The sequence below is a fragment of the Peromyscus californicus genome, unplaced genomic scaffold (assembly GCF_007827085.1).
Source record: "Peromyscus californicus insignis strain IS unplaced genomic scaffold, ASM782708v3 Scaffold_10__1_contigs__length_136768540, whole genome shotgun sequence".
Classification (NCBI taxonomy): domain Eukaryota; kingdom Metazoa; phylum Chordata; class Mammalia; order Rodentia; family Cricetidae; genus Peromyscus; species Peromyscus californicus.
The window spans coordinates 116,205,566-116,224,149 of record NW_026294391.1 but is presented as its reverse complement, the minus strand read 5'-3'; the positions used below and the strand labels follow the sequence as shown (position 1 = coordinate 116,224,149).

The 18,584-nt window shown below is 44.3% G+C and overlaps 1 protein-coding gene across 6 annotated transcripts in view; it reads right to left on the bottom strand.

Annotated features, from left to right (window-relative positions):
* Positions 1-14,971, bottom strand: part of LOC128111417 (integrator complex subunit 6-like) — a 54,910-nt gene extending 39,939 nt beyond the window's left edge. For 2 of the 6 annotated variants that reach the window (XR_008218652.1, XR_008218651.1), the window contains exons 1-2: positions 13,906-14,971; positions 13,696-13,773 (exon numbers count right to left, since the gene is read on the bottom strand). Coding sequence is in view for 4 of the 6 variants with exons in the window: in XM_052739703.1 (XP_052595663.1) it covers positions 13,696-13,773; positions 13,906-14,016 (189 nt within the window). In the remaining 2 variants the exon portion in view is untranslated. The remainder of the gene's footprint in view (positions 1-13,695; positions 13,774-13,905) is intronic. The other 4 variants (XM_052739703.1, XM_052739709.1, XM_052739712.1 and 1 more) reach the window with 3 other exon arrangements.
* Between the last annotated feature and the right edge of the window lie 3,613 nt (positions 14,972-18,584).

Sequence of the window (18,584 nt, the reverse complement as noted above, 5' to 3'; positions counted from 1 at the left end):
GTCAGGAATGAGACTAAGCCATGCAAACACAGCAGAACAGCAGCCCATAACAGAATGGTCATTTGCAACGTTCTAATATTACACAGCATCTCTTCCCAATAGACTAATTCTTTTTCAAAACTATCTCAAAAAATTATGAGCTGATTTGCACAAAATAAAAGTAACATTTGTTCGTTGTTGAAAATCCACACATAAGAAGAAAACCAGTCTGTGCATTCACCCTTAACCACCTGGATTCTGAAGTAATTGTTGATAGGAGCTGTGCGAAAACCAAACTTCGTAGCAGCAAGCAGGAACAGTGTAAACTGGGGTGCCACTCACCAACTTAAACAAGCGTGCACTGGAACACGTTAAGCACACCAAGGAGCTATTTTCTGGAACTTCAAGTAATTTCTAAATCACCTTGAATTCCAATCCTCAATTATTCCATTTCCTGCCTTTTAGTCCTACAATTTTCTCCCACCCCTTTTCAGGAAGGAACCATGGAAATAATCCAGTCTGATCCTTTCCTTTAACAGATGAGGAAACTGACACCGTAAAAGGTTAAGTGGCTTGCCCGGGGTCATGGGTATAATTAGTAGCAGACTCATGTTAAAACCCTAGGTCCCCTGCCTTCCAGCCCTGCAGTGCGCACACACCTAAGATGGCACACCCCGCAGGAATTACAGCAGTGGAAAGCGTTGTTTGGCAGACAGGATGTACTATGTCCAGTTTTTGACATTTGTTTCATATAAAGATACCTAGGTACTGAATCTCTTTTTAACATGTAGCTTAAAAGCATCACTTTGAAATGAAGTTTACACGGGGCACAGTGGCACATGCCTTTAAGTCTAGCACTTGGGAAGCAGGGCAGGTGGATGGATCTCTCTGAGTTCAAGGCCAGTCTGATCTACATAGCGAGTTCCAGGACAGCCAGGGCCACAGAGAGACCTTGTCTCAAAAACAACGAAATTTCCAGTGTTACTTTACCTGGGGAAATGTCATGAAAATGGAAGCTCTGCTTTGTGCCTCACTGACATTCTTGTCTGAGAACTGAAGCAGAAGGGATTCCTTACTTTCCAATGCCACGGCTGAAGACGTTTGCTACTGTCCCAAGAATCCCACAGCCGATTGCCTAGTTATGCAGGCTCTCTTCCATGGAGACAGAAGTGCAGAGACTGGGGCTTCTCACTAAACAAATGTGCTTCTAGGCAACTCCAGGCCAATTTAAACCAAACCATCTTGGTCTGGTTCAGGCTAATAAACCACTAAAGGTCATACTCCATCCCCTCCCCCAGCCCCTCTGCAGCCTCTCATCATTATAACAGCAGTTTAAAAGCACCTTCTGTCACATCATCCCCCTCAAGTCACACCCTTAATGGGATACTTTCAGTTCACTTCCTTCCCTCTCCCTCCCCCACCCCAGGCCTTGGGCTGCCTGGCCGGGAATCTCTAGTTCCTTTGTTACTGAGGTTCTAAGAGTTGTGAACACAGTGGAGAGTCACACTCAGCAGGCAGAAGAGACAGGTCTGGCTGCGTGTTAGGCCAGAAATGATGAAGCATAAATATATAGGCCGACACATGGGGCACTTCTCAGAGAGCTCTAAAAACCCAAGAAAGTTGGACTTGGCCCTGTAGGCATGGAGAGTCTTTGGAGGTTCATGGGGAGGGTGATGCGATGAAATGAAATTTTAGCCGGGCGGTGGTGGCGCACGCCTTTAATCCCAGCACTCGGGAGGCAGAGCCAGGCGGATCTCTGTGAGTTCGAGGCCAGCCTGGTCTCCAAAGCGAGTTCCAGGAAAGGCGCAAAGCTACACAGAGAAACCCTGTCTCGAAAAACCAAAAAAAAAAACAAAAAAAAAAAAAAAAAAAAAAAAGAAATGAAATTTTAAAGAGAGCTAACATTCGGTTTGAGTGGAGAGTAGGAACATGGGAGGCCCCTGGAAGACCAATTAGAAGGTTGGTATAATGTTCAAAGCATCAAAACATGGAGGGCTTGGACCGAGTTGAAGATAGGGGTGTAGGAGACATTTCAGAGGAATGCCATCTAGGTCTTAGAAAAAGGATGGAAAGGCATAATCAAAGCTGCATCGTGGTTTGCTTTCAATCCTAAGTGACTAAAAGAGGGGACTATAGAAGGTTTTAGATCTGTGGATGTCCTACCTGTGACTGAGGACATCCTATAGTCAGCTGAGATACCTGAGTGAAAAACAGAAAGCGGGAAGCATCCATACAGACAGACTATCCGAAACCATGAAAGGAACAGGATGCATTCATTCATCAAAGGAAAAACTTAAGAGACAGGACAAGGATGGTAAGATAGAAAAGCAGGGAAGCAGAATAGAGGAAGTGACAAGTTTCTAGAAGGAAGAGGTAGTTACTTTCAAATTTAGCTAAGGGCAAGGAGAAGAAACATTAGTAAACTCCTTGCAAAGTCATGTAGAAGTCCAAGGCGTTCCTTTTTTAACTTTGTATTTATTATTATTGTGCATGTGTGTATTGGGTGTGTGAGCCCATGTGACGCGGCGCAAATGTGAAGTCAGTTCTTTCCTTCCACCTTGAGTGGCTTCGGAGGATCATACTCGGGTTGCCAGGCCTGCGAGGACAGTGCTTGTACCCAGTGAGCCATCACATCAGCTCTGCCCCCCCGAAAAAAAAGCAGTTCTAAAGCAAAGAAACCCTAAGGCTTCCACAAGCCATATTTTCTCAATAGTAGTATTCCTTGGCTTCACAGATAAAACTGTTGAGTCGTTTTTTGCTCAGTAGCATTCAAGTCCTAGTCCTTGGCTTTAGTACTAAATTTACCAGATTATTCAAGCCAGGGGGCAGGACATAAGTAATTAGAGCAGCACTTCTCAGCCTTCCTAACACTGTGACCCTTAATACAGGTCCTTGTGCTGTGGTGACTCCCAGCCATAAAATTATTTCATTGCTACTTCATAACTGTAATTTTGCTGTTGCTATGAATTGTAATGTAAATATCTGATATGCAGGATATCTGACATGCGGCCCCTGTGAAAGGGTGGTTGAACCCCCCAAGGGGTCAAGATCTACATGTTGAAAATTGCTGAATTAAAGAGTGGCAAGTAGTAATGAATTGGAGAATCAGAAAGTATACAAAGCTCTACCTTTTCCTATCAGCATGTGGCACAGTACCACAAAAGTCTGCATATAATGTTTTTCCAGTCACAACTTCAGTGGTAATTCTGCCAGTGTCTCCAGTTCATCTTTAAAACCCACCTCCCCATTCCAGGTCATCTAAATAAGTAAGAGAGTACTCTCTCTCAACCACGCTTTGAGAAGACTGGAAGCTCTGGATGAAATAAGGGCCATACCAGCAGGGGAGGCCCAGACCTATCCGGAGTCTGGTGCATCTAGAGCTTGAAAAAAAAACCTGCTTCAGTCAGGCAGTGGTGGCGCACACCTTTAATCCCAGCACTCACAGAAGCAGGTGGATCTCTGTGAGTTCGAGGCCAGCCTGGTCTACAGAGCAAGTTCCAGGACAGCCAGGACTGTTATACAGAGAAACCCTGTCTCAAAACAAACAAACAAACAAACAAACAAACAAACAAAACCCTGCTTCAGCTACAAGTTTCAGCTTAGAAGACACCAAGTGGCTCCTGTGGAGGGCACTAAATACTTTTCTTCCCTCACAATAGAAATACCTATCAGGTGATTGGTAAAGCAAAGAAACATAGTCATTTCGGCATCTTTGAGTAGCCAAGAACCACCTTGCTGTTTCTGCCAACCTGTTACTGTTTTCACAGGGCCTACTCAGCCTCCCCACTTGCCAGAATATACATAATATACCCTATCTCAAGTTCCAGCCACTCTGTACCGGAATAACTCCATGACTGTGCTAAAAGGGGCCCAACTGTGGGATATCAAAGGCAGAAACGTACAATGATATTCACCTGGAAAGAGCCGGCTAACTAATAAAAATAACATCTGCAGCAATACTTTTCCCTTGCTGGGTGATTGCTAAGTTACTATGCACTATCGTATTAGAAGAGCTTCTGGATGGAGGCATGTTGCTATCAGCTGTGTTTCTTAACCTCTCTGGGCCCCAGATAAACGTCTCTGACTTATCTACTAAGTGGTGATAATAATACCTTTGACATAGGCTGACTGGGGAGATAAACTAAATAAACTCTTTATATTCACTGGCAAGCTGCCCTGTATATGAGCATTGCTCAATAATTGTCAGCTGCTATTATTAGAAAGCAAGCATTTGACTGTTCGCTTTTACAAGGAAGCAGCCACAAGTCAATTCGTATCTGAAATATATGGTATACCAGAAGGTCTAGACAACACATTTGACCTTAAGATAGGATTCAGGAGGACCCAAAACTTGGCTACAAAAAAAAACTTTTAATAGTGCTGGGGCCTCACACACTCAATTACTCTAGCACTGTGCCACACTCTAGTCCCTCCCACATCTTTTGCATGTTATTAACAGGCTTCTCTGTACTTGCATCCTCATAATTACACACTTATTCTTTAAACTGGAGCCTTTATAGTAACAATGCAATCAGATGGCACTGGAAACCCCATTAAGAGTTGAATCCCCCAGAAGTAAGACTCCTAGGTGCTTTCCTGACAGGTGGACCCCACCACCACCACAAAGCGCTTCCCTTTAAGGCTTCTGATGTCTTCCCATGCTAAGACAGGACCATTCAAGGATCATTAAAATCATTCAAACTCTCTTTTGTTTCTTAACTTTGCACTATGCTGAGCTGAAAAAAATGAACTCTTTATCATACTTTTCCCGGAGAATCTGGGGCCAAGTAGCTAGGGAAATCTAATAAGAGACATAGTAAATACTTTAATAAATATTTTAATAACACTGAAAGCCTGAAACAGGCTTTTTTGTCACCAATGTGACAAAACCATTTAGTGTCACCAATGAAAACACGTTTGAAATGAATTCTGAATTATCTCAGTTAGATTCGTTCATATGTGTACTATGTTATACTTAGCCCAGGAAAAAAATTCCAACCCAACCAGTTGGGTCGGCAACTGCATCCAAAAACCTAAGCAACCAAACTAGCTTTCAGTACAGTCAAGAACGGGATGCTTTCGTATTTTGCCCCAGGGCCGAGGGTTATCCAGCCATCAACCCTGAACTGTAAGATAACCTTTCATGTATAAATGAGGGCTTTATGATGCTGTTCATTTTTAAACAGGACTCTGAAACGATCCTCCTCCAGAAACAATTTCCAGGGCCTGCACATCAGAAATCACCTTCAGAAAAAGGACAGAGCGACACTGCTCATGGAAATGCAGTGCAAGTCATGGATGTAACTTTATATTTCCAAGCAACCATGTTTAAAAAAATATAAAAGCTAGAAATGGCAGTATGTGCCTATAGTCCAGCCTATAAAGAGGTAGTTAGCAGCAGGAAAATCACTTGGTTCGAGGCCAGCCTGAGCAACATGGTAAGAACCACCCCCCCCACACACACACACACGCAGAGACACGCACACCAAAAACGAGAAAATAACTGGATTATTATGCAATTTATTTAACAGACTAGAACAACAATGTATTTTGCCTTGCTCAGCACACTTGTAAGCCACCCACTTTTGAAGTGCTCAACAATCACACCTGGCTTGTGGATGCTATGCCGAAGAGTAGAAAAACTGAAACTCTAGGGCCACTGACAGGGGTCCGTGCTTGTTCCCAGCCTGACGACCTCAGTCCTATCCCTGGTTCCACACAGTGGAAGGAGAGAACCGACCTTCTCTGCCGTCCACACAAGCACCAGAGTAGCACATGCAGATGAGCACGGGCAGGCGCAACAATAGTAATTGTAAAAAGTATGAACAGCTGGCACGTTTGAAAAGGACATGCCAACCGCCTCTGCCATCTCAGCCCCTTGCTGTCTCCACTGGAGCCTCTTCCATGTCCTCGCCCAGCACTGGCAGTGCCAAGCCCTGACAGGGAGTTCTGAGGAAGAAAGGGGGAGTGGAGACCATGTGTTTTTAACAAATCAGGCTGGAAACCCTAACCCACTTACCAACAGAAACAAGAATAAACACAATAGTTCTATGGCCAAGTGACCTCTCTGGGTTCAAAAGGCTTTCCTGAGGAGGAAGCTCTGGAAAGTCAATCATTACTTGCAAGCTTGTATTCAAGAGGTAAGTATACCAGGCTTCCAACATCTATTCATGGGGTTGGACTAGATCTCACACGCACGCTCTCTCTAAAGTAACAGGAGCCTCTTGTTTAAGGATCTAAATTAAAGGAGTTAAGTTTTCTTTATTCAGATCCCACCCCCACTCACATAGCGTCCCCTTCAGCCCAGCCCTTCCCTAGAAAGCACATTTCTCCCCAAGACATAGAACAGCTGCCTTGTTTGGTCACTGTGAAACGAAGAAGCCTGTGTTCCCAGCAGTTCATATTCTCTTCCAGAAGCAAAGGCAAACTGAAAAGGAAAATATTTGCCTTCTCCTTACCTGCACCTGGCCCTCTCCATCCCCAATCCCAGTGCCAAGACCAAATCCCAAGTAGCCAGCACTAATTAAAAGGCAGACAACTTCAACTAAACCTTCCGTGTTACCCCACTGTCTCTCCACTTCCTCTCCATCCTGGCCCACTTCAACAAACACTGGGAAATAATTAGCAAACAGACGCAGACGACAAAGCCTGCCCCATTTCTCTTCCAATTCACCTCAGACACCTTCTTCCCGGAAGAAACAGACAAACTGTAGCATGTCAGTTTCAAAACTCCCAGGCCTTGTCTGAACTAGCCACAATTCTAATCAGACAACCTGAGTTCTCAGAGTCTTATACACCCTCCCCCTTCACCTCCGATCCTTCGGTTGAGTCGACTACTCTATGATTCCCGTTCTCCCCTTGAGCTGGGTGTTGCTTGGTATTACCCTAAGTCTCTCTAGCAAAGCCTGGTGCACAGAGGTTGTTCAATAAATATAAACGCATGCCTAGACGGCAGAAGTAGGGAGGCGCTGTCAGACCACCCTTAGGAAGCACCATTTTGATCATATCACTGTAGTGATAAAAGTTGCATTTCCCTGCAAGAAAGAGGGACTGCAGGCGGTGAAGGGAAATTAGAATTGTTAATGGTGATTACTATCTGGAGAGAAATCTTGAAAATGGGAGTGAGGGTAGGAAAGGGGGTAAGCTTTTGTGTATACACATTGCCAAAAATGTTTTTTTCCCTTTGAGTACCTACTAAGATGTAGGCACTCTCTAGTACTTGAGGTACAAATATCCCTATGTTCAAATACATGCCTTTAAAATGTTCGCATTAGGGAGCTCAAGATGAACACTAACATATTCAACATGCTAGGAGCTGTGGATGTATCTCAGCAGTAAAATGCTTGCCTAGCATGCATGAAGCCTTGGATTCTACCCCCCAAAAACAACAGCAACAATACACACAGAGAGAGAGAGAGAGATAGACAGAGAGAGAGAGAGAGAGAGAGAGAGAGAGAGAGAGAGAGAGAGAGAGAGAGAGAGAGAGAGAAATAGAGTGCTAAATGCAGAAGTGGGACTATGGAGAAAGTATTAAGGGATCAGTGTTAAGAACTCACAAGGGGATTTGTTGCAGTGCTTGGAGTGGATGGAAGTGGGAAAGAGGAGCCAGATCACTTTAGAGAATACAATGAAGGGTGGAAGTTGACTGGGTGTGGTAGCACACATGTGCCTTTAATTCTAGCACTCAGGCGGCTGAGGCAGGAGGATAGAGAAAAAACAGAGCCCAACATGGTGGCACATGCCTGTAATCTCAGCACTCAGGAGGCTGAGGCAGGAGGACTGCTGCAATTTTGAAGTCAGTCTGGGCTACCTAGTGATACCTGGATCAAACAAAACAAAGTAAATTGAAATATGTCCAAGTTACAGAGGATGGTATAGACAATGATACAGAGGAGCTATAATGCGTTTGGAGATGAGGGCTTCATTTCTCCTGATGACTGGAGCCTGACTTCGTGTGGAAAGAAGAAAAATGGAGAGACACTGTTGGAAAAGTAACACCGGTCCAGATCAAGGCCATCACTAGTGTCTAGGCCAAGGTGTATGGATTTTATTCTGACATCTAATGAAGTATCCTGAAGGATTTTTAAAATTTTTCTCATTTTAAAATTTTCATTCTTTTTTTTGTAGACAATATCTCACTCTGTAGCCCAGGATAGCTTGGAATTCACTATGCAGGAACTAAGAACTCATGTCAATTCTCCTGTATCAGCCTTCCAAGTGCTGGCATCATAGGAGTATGCCACCATTCTGGGCTTGGTTTGGTTTTGAAGACAAGGTATCAATATGCAGGCCAGGCTGTGATTCCAAGCGTGAGCCACCATGCCCAGTGCCCGCAGGATTTTTCACAGGAGAATGACTATTTTGTTTTATTTAAAGACCAACAGACTTAGCAATGAAGGGAAGAATGACTGGAGGGCAAGACTAGCTACCAACTGAATGGCAGCTGCAACACTGGCCCAGGTGAAGAGTGACAAATGTAACACTTAAGGAATGGCTACAAGAAAGGCTTGGGACACAATGGAGATGGGTTTCTACAATGTCATCAGTTTTCTCCTAGTACCTTCGGGCTGATGCCTGATCTCAGCACTGAGCTTACAAAACAGACCTTTGCCAGAGATCCAGGCTTCTACAGTTAAGTCTCTCTTTCTGTTTTGGTTTCACAATAACTATTGTCAAATATTTCACATAGCTAGTGAGGAAGGAAAGGGAGAAGGCAAGCCAAGATCAAGCTAGGCATGGTGGTGCGTACTGTTAATCTCAGCACTTAAGAGGCAAAGGCAGGCTGATCTCTGTAAGTTCAAAGCCAGCCTGGTCTACATAAAGAGTTTCAAGACAGCCAGGGCAACATAAGGGACCTTGTCTAAAAGGGGAGGTACAAACAAAATCATGGGGAAAACAATTAATCATTAAAGTGAATGTGCTGCTTTTGAGCATTTGGGGATTTTGAGTTTTAAAAGTATCTTGCATTGCCTAACACGGCTCTTACAGGTTATGTTGCTACTATTTTACCCCAAAACATTTCTACAGAGTCTTAGCCATAAGGACCCTCTTAAAAGATGCTCCTTTAGCCAGGCAGTGGTAGCACAAGTCTTTAATCCCAGCACTTGGGAGGCAGAGGCAGGTGGGGCAGAGGCAGGTGGATCTCCAAGTTTAAGACCAGCCTGGTCTACAGATCTAGTTCCAAGACAGCCAGGACTTTACAGAGAAACCCTGTATTGAAACCCGCTCCCCCCCCAAAAAAAGAGTTGCTCCTGTAATACCTTAATTAAAATTCTACTCGATGTCTGTTATCATTTTTTTTTAAACCTTAGGTCTATAGGCCGGAATTCTTCCTCTTTCTGGCTCATATTGACAAAGGCATGTAGACACCAATAAGCAAAAGCAGCTACATATGTGAAAAAGCAATATCCAAGAAAATCACTCACTTTTTCAATTTACTACTTTAGGGTGTAGGATATTTCTTTGAAACATTATCTCTTCTTATTTATAACATACTTCTGACTACTATTTATGCACATGTTTCAACTATTTCTAGAAAGATGATTCTGTATTATGTTAAAAATAATCTCCTTTAAATAAAAATAATTTTAAAAAGTGGCTTCAAATACGAAATTATTTTGAATACTTTTACTGGAGAGAGCTCAGGCTTACTGAGCTTACTTTCTTCTGACAAGTCTGCCTCTCCCAGTCACAGAATAAACGGAAATTATGATTCATAACAAAACAAAACATACAAGACAGCAGAATCTCAGGCAAGACCATTAAGAACTATGCCGCAAAACCCCTCACACAATATTTTTAAAGCCCTGTACTATATTCATCTTCTAAGGATACACTGGAAATTATAAAATACTAAACAAGGGTATCCTAGCATGTACACTGAAAATATACTGCATATATATATATAGAGAGAGAGAGACAGAGAGAGAGAGAGAGAGAGAGAGAGAGACAGAGACAGAGATAGAGAGACAGAGAGAGAGTTAATACTTGTAACACAATATAGGAAACATGTTTACAAAGCAACACTAACACAGGTTTAACACAAAGTATTTGCATTTTTTATGTGGTCCCTAAATCAAGCTTAATTCCACCCATACCCAGAGTGCTGCAAGGAACAGGTATGACTGATATTAAAAGAGTAGACAGCTATGTGCCAAGAGGTATGCAGTGCAAAGTTACTAAGTCTTTGGTGAAATACTATATTTACATACTCAACAGCATACATTAGTGAAAAATTCCTGTTGCAGTAACTCCTCCCAAGATTATATTTACATACTCAACAGCATACATTAGTGAAAAATTCCTGTTGCAGTAACTCCTCCCAAGATTTATTGTCAAAGCTTGTAAGTGGATATACTGGGAAGAGTTGCATGCCTGTTAAAAAGAAATCTCCCAAGCAAATGCACAACTCAGGCCTGCTACAGTTGCAAGAGCAGAGGACCTACTAGCAGAACAAAATTCATTTGGAAGCATTTGGAGCTGGACATAGTCCAGATTTGAGAAGTAAACTGTTGCACTGTTTCTGCAGCCTCAGAGAAAGTGAAAATGACACTGACTTTATTTCTTCTGCAGAACAATTGGCTACCAATAAAATGCTGCCAACCCTTCACTTTGCTGGAAGGACCTGGGCCCCTTCACTGCAAACAGTGAAGTTTCAAGCAGGAACCAAGGTGCCTGCTGACAATCAACGCAGGACCTGTTTGATAGCATGTGTGAGAGAGGGCAAACCTACAAGGCTCCCAGTCATAGCAAGTGAAAATCTATCCTGAATTTTATGAAAAATATCACCAGATGCTCCAAAATTTCCAAATTTCCAAGCAAGGTACAACCCCAAAAAGCAAAAGAACGAAGTTATTACAGGCAGAGGAGAGAGTTGGGCTAGGCAGAAGGTAAAAACCAAAAGAGAAATTCAGAAAATTCTTACCTAAATATGGTCTATCAATAAGAATGTTGGTAAAGGACAAGAATATTATCAGATTCTTAACCTTTCCTTTCATGGATTGAATGAGAACTGAAAAGGCTTGGGAAGGCATAAAGACTAAGATGAAGTGATTAATAATTAAACATAGTATACAAAGTATCTTCTCACATTTGATCTACAGGAGAAAAAAAATCAAAGGTAGACTGCTTCTTGTTTAAGGGGGAAGACGTAAAGCGGTAGGATAAAAAGAGCTAAAATGAAAAAAAAAAGAGTTAAACCGAAATTTAAACTAAAATAACATCGAACATTTTCTTCTGTTCCACACAAATATTGAGTGCTTCGTAAACAAGTGGCTAAGATACACAGCCATTAAAAAGTACGCGGCGACTCAGGGTAATTCACTGAATGGAGTAAGTAGGAAGGCACAGACAGTATAACTAAGCACACTGGCTGGGAATGCAGCTCAGTGGCAGAACACTTGCCCAGCACTCACGAGGGCCTGAGTTGTATCCCAGCCCTGAAAAAAATAGGAGGAGCCACGGGATTCCAATGGTGGACTTAAAGATGGAGTAATAGCTATTAAAGTGGGCAAAACATTTTATTTCTTCCGAGGGAAAAGATTTTGCAAATTGTCATTTAATTCTTTTCCTGTCTTCTCTCTCTCTCTCTCTCTTTTTTTTTTTTTTTTTTTTTTTTTTTTTTTTTTTTTTTTTTTGAGAAAGTGTCTCACTATATAACCCTGGCTGGCCTAGAACTTCCTGTGTAGATCAGGCTGGCCTCAAACTCATAGAGCTCGGTGTCCCTCTGCCTTCTGAGTTCTGGGATTAAAGGCATGCAATACTATGACAGGCTATCATGTAATCCCGATAACTCAAAAAAATATTTTAGGAACTGTCATCAGTTCTCACAAAACACTCAGTAAGTTGTACCTTTATAGAAAAAGATACATACACTGTTTTTGTACGTAGTCTTCCACTGCTACAAATTACTGAGTATATCTCCAAATAGCCTTACTACAAATGGTAGGCTCTTACTGCTGTTATTAATAGTCAAAAGATGTAAACATTTGGACTCTGGATCTTACTTGATTTTTCTATGGTGAGGATAGAATGTTTGCAAGGCTTCATATTTGTAAGTGCTCCATCACTAAAAGTTAGGTCTCCAGCCCTATACTTGCAATTATGTTAGCCCAGGCTGGCCCGGAAAACTGCCATTTTCTAAAAACATATGACATTTTGCAAGATGTCTAGTAGCTCGATTGGGGGTGGTGGTAGATAAATAAAAATTGAAAACAAAGTAATGAAACCAGAATAATGTTAGGAGGAACCTGCAAATTAAACTTTTAATCAAAGCTGAGACTTACCAAATAAGTCTGTTCACTTTCATTATGTCTGAAAGAACACCCTGGCTAAATTAATCACTTTGAGAGGTATCTTTCATCAAAACAATTCGCTAAACCAAGGCTTACAACACATCCAGACTGAACCTCCTGTTAATTTACTAAGATGATTTAGACCGGGGGTGGAGGGGGAGTGGGAGAGACGGACACACTCGCTAGTAAAAGACATGGGGGATAATGGTAACAACCTTCTAAATTTTCAAAATACAAGCACGATCCCTATGCAGGATGATTTAACAGTTTGAGTTCCTCTTATCAAGCTACTGCAGGCAAACCAGTTCTTTATCTCTTCACCATGGGAACACAAAAAAACTACCCCACGGAGGCTAAGGGTCAGATCCTGAGAATCAAATCATCGAATTTGACTAGTGCATCTGCTCTGAGTCCAATCTTGCCCTTGGCAAATCCCTATGCAGCTAAGAGCAAACCTAATTTCGGATGCAAATAGGTAAGCTAGCTTCCTAAAAAACCTCTGGCCCCTGTTAAACCAGTTCCCTAAGAAGATTCTGCGCAGGCACCCCCCCCACACCCGCCCCCCACACACATTCAGTGGTTGCTTCGCAGGAATTTTCAACGAAACAGCAACAGTCGCTAAGGTAACTGAGAGCCGGGCTCACTGTGACTGAGCGCGGAGCAGAAAGGAGCGTTCAGGGTCTGGGAGCTGGGAGCAGCAGAGGCGAACCATTTCCAAACGGGTGGGGGGGTATGGGGGGTGTGGGGGAGGGCGGGGGTGGGGCGCGGGGGCGGGGTCCAGGGGCTCCAATGCAAAGGAGCAGCTCCCGGAGGCCCGCTCTAGTGCGTCCCTGCGCTGGGAAGGAAGAGGAGGGGAAGATGTGGTGGAGGAGAAGAGGACGGGAGCAGGAGGAGGGAGAGGAAGCCCTGGCAGGGCGGGCCAAGGGATGGAAGGAGGGTCCAGAGGAGGAGCCCGGGCGGCAGGAAAGCCCGCGCTGGGCTAGGAGCACGTTAGGGCGGAGTCCCAGGCGAAGGGGCCGCAGCCTCACCAAGGGCCTTGAGCCCTCCTTCCTCAGCCTCCTCCCCTCCCTCCTTTCCATCTCAGCAGCGCCCTCACCCTGCCTCCGGCTGCCTCATACAAAAGCAAAATGTCCGCCATCTTCCGAGGTGATCGCAGCCGTCGCGCTGCAAGCTTAGCCCTCCCGTGCCTTTTCTACACGGGCTGCCCATTCTCGGGTCCCTCTCTGCGACCCCCGGCCGCCGCTGACCTCCCCGCTCCTCCTGGCCTTCGGCGCCCCGCACCCAAGCCCGTCCCGCAGGGCGACGCAGGATCGCCACGGGCGGAGGCAAAGGGGCTCAGCGGCTCAGGCTGGCGGACGCGCTCGCTCTGCCCGCCCGCCCGCCCGCCCGCCCGCCGCCGCGGCTCCCCCGCTGGCCTGTTTACCTTGATGCAGTACGGAGGCTCATCGTAGGTGACCAGCATGTACCTGTCTCCGCGGCTGGCCGGGTCCCGGGCTCGCAGCTGCGGGGCGAGGGTGACGGAGGGATCGCGTAGGAAACGAGGGGAAGCGATACAAACGTTACAGAAGCACCTCCGTCCAACCGCCCCCATCCCGCAGGAGCAACCCCCATCTCTCCGCTCCCCTCCTTTTACCTTCAAGAATAACTCCACAGCGCCTTTGGCAATGTCCAAATAGGAGGTGCCCAGGTCAGTGCGCTGGTTCATGGAGGCGGACGTATCTATGAGGAACAGCAGGATGGGCATCTTCCACTACACCTTTGGTTCTGGTCCCCACTCTCCCGGCCCCTTTGCCCTCGCTGCCACGTATGGCTACCCAAATCCTGAACTCTCACAGAGCCAGGGAGCAAGAGGAAGAGGGGGAGATGGAATGGGATAGATGGGACCGCTCCTGGCCTCCTCTTTCTGCAGCCCCAACTCCTCTCCCTTCAGGAGAACTTGAAAGTGTGAGTGTGTGTAGGTCTCGGGGCCGTCCCTCTTCCCCTCTTCTGCCACCACTACTGCCTGCTGCTGCCGCCGCTGCCAGGACTACTGCCTAAGCATCCGTCCACGCTCACTAGAGCGCTCGCCCCGGACTGAGAGCCCTCTCTGTTCACTGACACAACTTCTGTCTGCTCACCTACCATCAGCACCATGTGACCAGAACCCACGCCATTGGCTGCCAATTATGTTTAATTTGCATATTCATTAGATGACAGGGTAAGGGGAGGGACTTGGGTCAAGCCTAAGAGTTGAAGTTTGAACCCTTGCTGGAGGTAAGGGGCTAGAGAGTAAAGAACCCTCTTTAAGCTCAGATTCTCCTTTAAAGGATTGGGAAGCCCTTAGGGTAATTTGTTTGGTCGTTTCGATAGATTTTCTTTTGTGCTTCAAAGATAGTGATTCGAAAGGAAGAGAAAATTGAGCAACAGTTGTACAAAACAGATGTTTAGGCAGGCTGCACAGAAAACGTTGTGCTAACTACAATTAATCAGTCCTGCCAGTGGCTAAGACCGAAACATTTCAGTAGCAGCAAACATATTTCCTGGCCATACTTGCTCGAATTCCTTTAGCTTAGTCCCTCTTCCTGATCAGTGTTTATGTGTCGTTATCTCGGTTGTATTCGGCATGTAGCTACTTAAAAAGGATACTAGCACTGAAACAGTTCCCCTAAGCTATCTTTTTGCAAAGACAAGCTTTCTCAAGCTTTGAATCACTGGTCAACCTGTGATACTTCAACCACTGTTGTGACTATTATTATTATTATTATTATTTTGGTTTTTCGAGACAGGGTTTCTCTGTGTAGCTTTGTGCCTTTCCTGGATCTCGCTCTGTAGATCAGGCTGGCCTCGAACTCACAGAGATCCGCCTGGCTCTGCCTCCTGAGTGCTGGGATTAAAGGCGTGCGCCACCACCGTTCGGCCCATTATTTTTAATATAGATGATTTGTGAGTAGGGCTGAAGCACATTAGTAGAATGCTTGCCTAGAACATGTGATGCCCTGGGTCTGATTCCCAGCACCGATGCTGATGATGATGCAGAGGATTTCTAGCAATATGCTATGTACAAGTTGGAATCTTGGGGTTCAATGAGTGTACAATTTTAGTGAGAAGACCACATACATATCTGCAAATGTTTTCTATATTGCTGTAGCCATCCTGTGTATATGTTCTCTCTCTCTACATATATATATATATACACATATATATGTATATATAAATTATGTTTTCTGAGAAATAAGATTTCAAAAGTGATTCCATGATAGTTTATGAACCATAGACAAAAAGTAATGCAAGTAAAAACACTGTGGGAGCAATTGTCCATGGTCTAGAAGTTCAGGTTTCATGGGCAAAGAGCAAGGTGTAAAGGAGGGAATCCGGGTGAGAAGGAATGGTGTGAACAAAAGCCAACCAGAGACCATACTATGCCTGACACATTTCAGGCCGATGGGTTGGAATATAGAGAATTACTGGGTTAATAAGGGTGGAAAGACACGAAAAGCCCCCGTTTTCATTCTGTTTAAAGTATTATTGGAAAGGGGTCTGGAGATATCGCTCATTGGATAGGAGTGCTTACTGCTCTGGCAGAGGACCCGAGTTTGGTTCCCAGAACACACATGGAGTGACTCACAACTACCTGTGAGTCTCAGTCTGGGGAATCCCACACCTTTTTCTGGCCTCCACTGGCACCATACACATGTGCGCGCGCGCGCACGCACACACACACACACACACACACACACACACACACACACCACATTCATGTAATTGAAAATAAAAATAAATCATTAAATATTACTGAAGAAAGACAGTAGCTACATGGGCTAGGGTGCAAATAAATGTTTATGACCAGTGGATGCCTGTGTGCTAGTTTTTGTATTGTTGTGTAGTAAATTATCACAAATTCAGCAGCTTAACACATACTTAAGTGTTATCTCATGGTCTGATTTAGCTGGATTTCCTGCTCCATCTCATAGAGCTGTGGTCAGGGTATTGGCCAGGCCACATTTCATCTGGGAGCTCAACCGGGAAAGAATCAGCTTGGTAAAGCTCAGGAAGGCTGTTGGCAGAATTCATTAGGACTGTATGTATAGAGGCTGAAGGCCACCCACAGATCTGCCTGCTGCTAATGTTCTCTGCCACACAGTCCTCTCCATCACCTGTTCACAACGCAGCTGCTTCTTCAGGGCCAGCAGGGAAAGCTCTCTCTCCAATCTGCTGACATAGAACCTTATACAATGTAACATAATCATGACAGTGACATCCATTACTATTACCACTGACTAGAAGCAAGTCAGGGGTCCCACCCACACTTAAGGGAAAGTGATTATACAGCAGGGGTACAGATCCTGGGGCCCATCTGAGAATTCCGCACAACTTTAGGGAAAGAGGGAGCATGACCTAGAAACCAGCTTTGCATAATTTATAATTTTCATTAAAGCCAATTTATAAGTAATAATAGTAATAAATATGTCACTCTCATCCAACCGAATAAATACATTGGGTTGATTTATCATCTTCTGTTGAATAAATTACAGTACTACTCATGAGGAGTTTACGTTTTATTATGACATTATTGATTCATTGGTAATAGGATTGTTGAGGCATAATGTGCACTAGTTCAAGAATGTTTTTTTTTGTTTTTTTTTGTTTTTCAAGACAGGGTTTCTCTGTGTAGCTTTTCGCCTTTCCTGGAACTCACTTGGTAGCCCAGGCTGGCCTCGAACTCACAGAGATCCGCCGGGCTCTGCCTCCCAAGTGCTGGGATTAAAGGCATGCACCTCCACCACTGGGCCACAAATGGTATTTTAAGATGACTTTTGAAAATTTCCTTTAGGGGCTGGAGAGATGACTCAGGGGTAAGAACTTCTACTGCTCTTGCAGAAGACCTGAGTTCAGTTTCTAGCACTCATATCAGGCCTATAAGCATCTGGAACTCCAGCTCCTGGGATCTGATGGCTGTACTCATATGCGCATACCCACATGTAGAAACACATACATACAGGGAATTCAAAATAAAAAATAAGTCTTAAAAGATCTCAGCCGGGCGGTGGTGGCACATACCTTTAATCCCAGCACTTGGGAGGCAGAGCCAGGTGGATCTCTGTGAGTTTGAGGCCAGCCAGCCTGGTCTACAGAGCGAGATCCAGGACAGGCACCAAAACTACACAGAGAAACCCTGTCTCGAAAAATCAAAAAATCAAAACAAAACAAAACAAAACAAAAACAACTCTTATACTTTTCTCCCAGATTTTTCTCCCAAGGTAAACGCTGCAGCAAGTTTCAAAAGTAACTTGTCAACATTAGCAAAGCACAAATAGCTTCAGTCACACAATTCTCCAGCAGCTGAGGACATACAGGTCCTCAGGGTAGAGTCTTCCCTGGCAGGCAAACTCCTTATATTGTACTTGTTCTCCTTCAAACAAGGCAGGCATGTTAATTTATTCTTTTTGGCATAAGCTCAAGTGTAACTGCAGTGATGTAAACCTAAAAATCTGAAAACTGTCCACATCTCATTATAAAATGCAGAAGTGGCAATATACAAAAAGTAGCAACTTAATGGATTTATATACTTACCCAGATTAAGTCAAAACCCCAACTGGCTTTTTCAGTATGAACTCTATTAAGGTATACTATGTAGACCTCTACGCCACACATTAATACTAAGACCAAGATGTCTTTCTGTATCTTTCTCTGCTACACACCGTCCACTCCTGCGCTGCAGTTTAAGTGCCTTGAATTGACTTGTCCCTCCAACTAGAGTGTAAACTTTTTTTAAATTAATTAATTTATTTATTTTGTGTACAGTGTGCCTGTGTGTCAGAAGAGGGCACCAGATCTCACTATTGATGGTTGTGAGCCACCATGTGGTTGCTGGAAATTGAACTCAGGACCTCTGGAAGAGCAGCCAGTGCTCTTAACCTCTGAGCCATCTCTCCAGCCCGAGTGTAAACTTTTTGAGAACAATCAAAGCCTATGACTGATGCCTCGTGCAAAGTACTTGCTCAATAAACGCTTGTTAAAAGAACTTATCAAATTCATCCTGGTTTTCACTCTTTCGTTGTCTTCTCAAGTGCTTGGGCATTATGTTGCATATCCTTTCCTAGAGCTACCCAGCCCTGGACCATTGTCCCACCTCACCATCCTCCACCTGAGGAAGGTGTCCTTGCGGCTCTAGGACCTTTAGGATTAGGGCCCCGGCAGGCCTCTACCGATGAAGTCCTTCAACTGTCACCTTGGCAGCTTGCCTTACGTTCCTTACAAAGTTGTTTGGAGGAGTCGACAGCACACTGTTTATCTCCCTCTGTCAAATCTGCCCTACTATTCCCCAATTTGAGG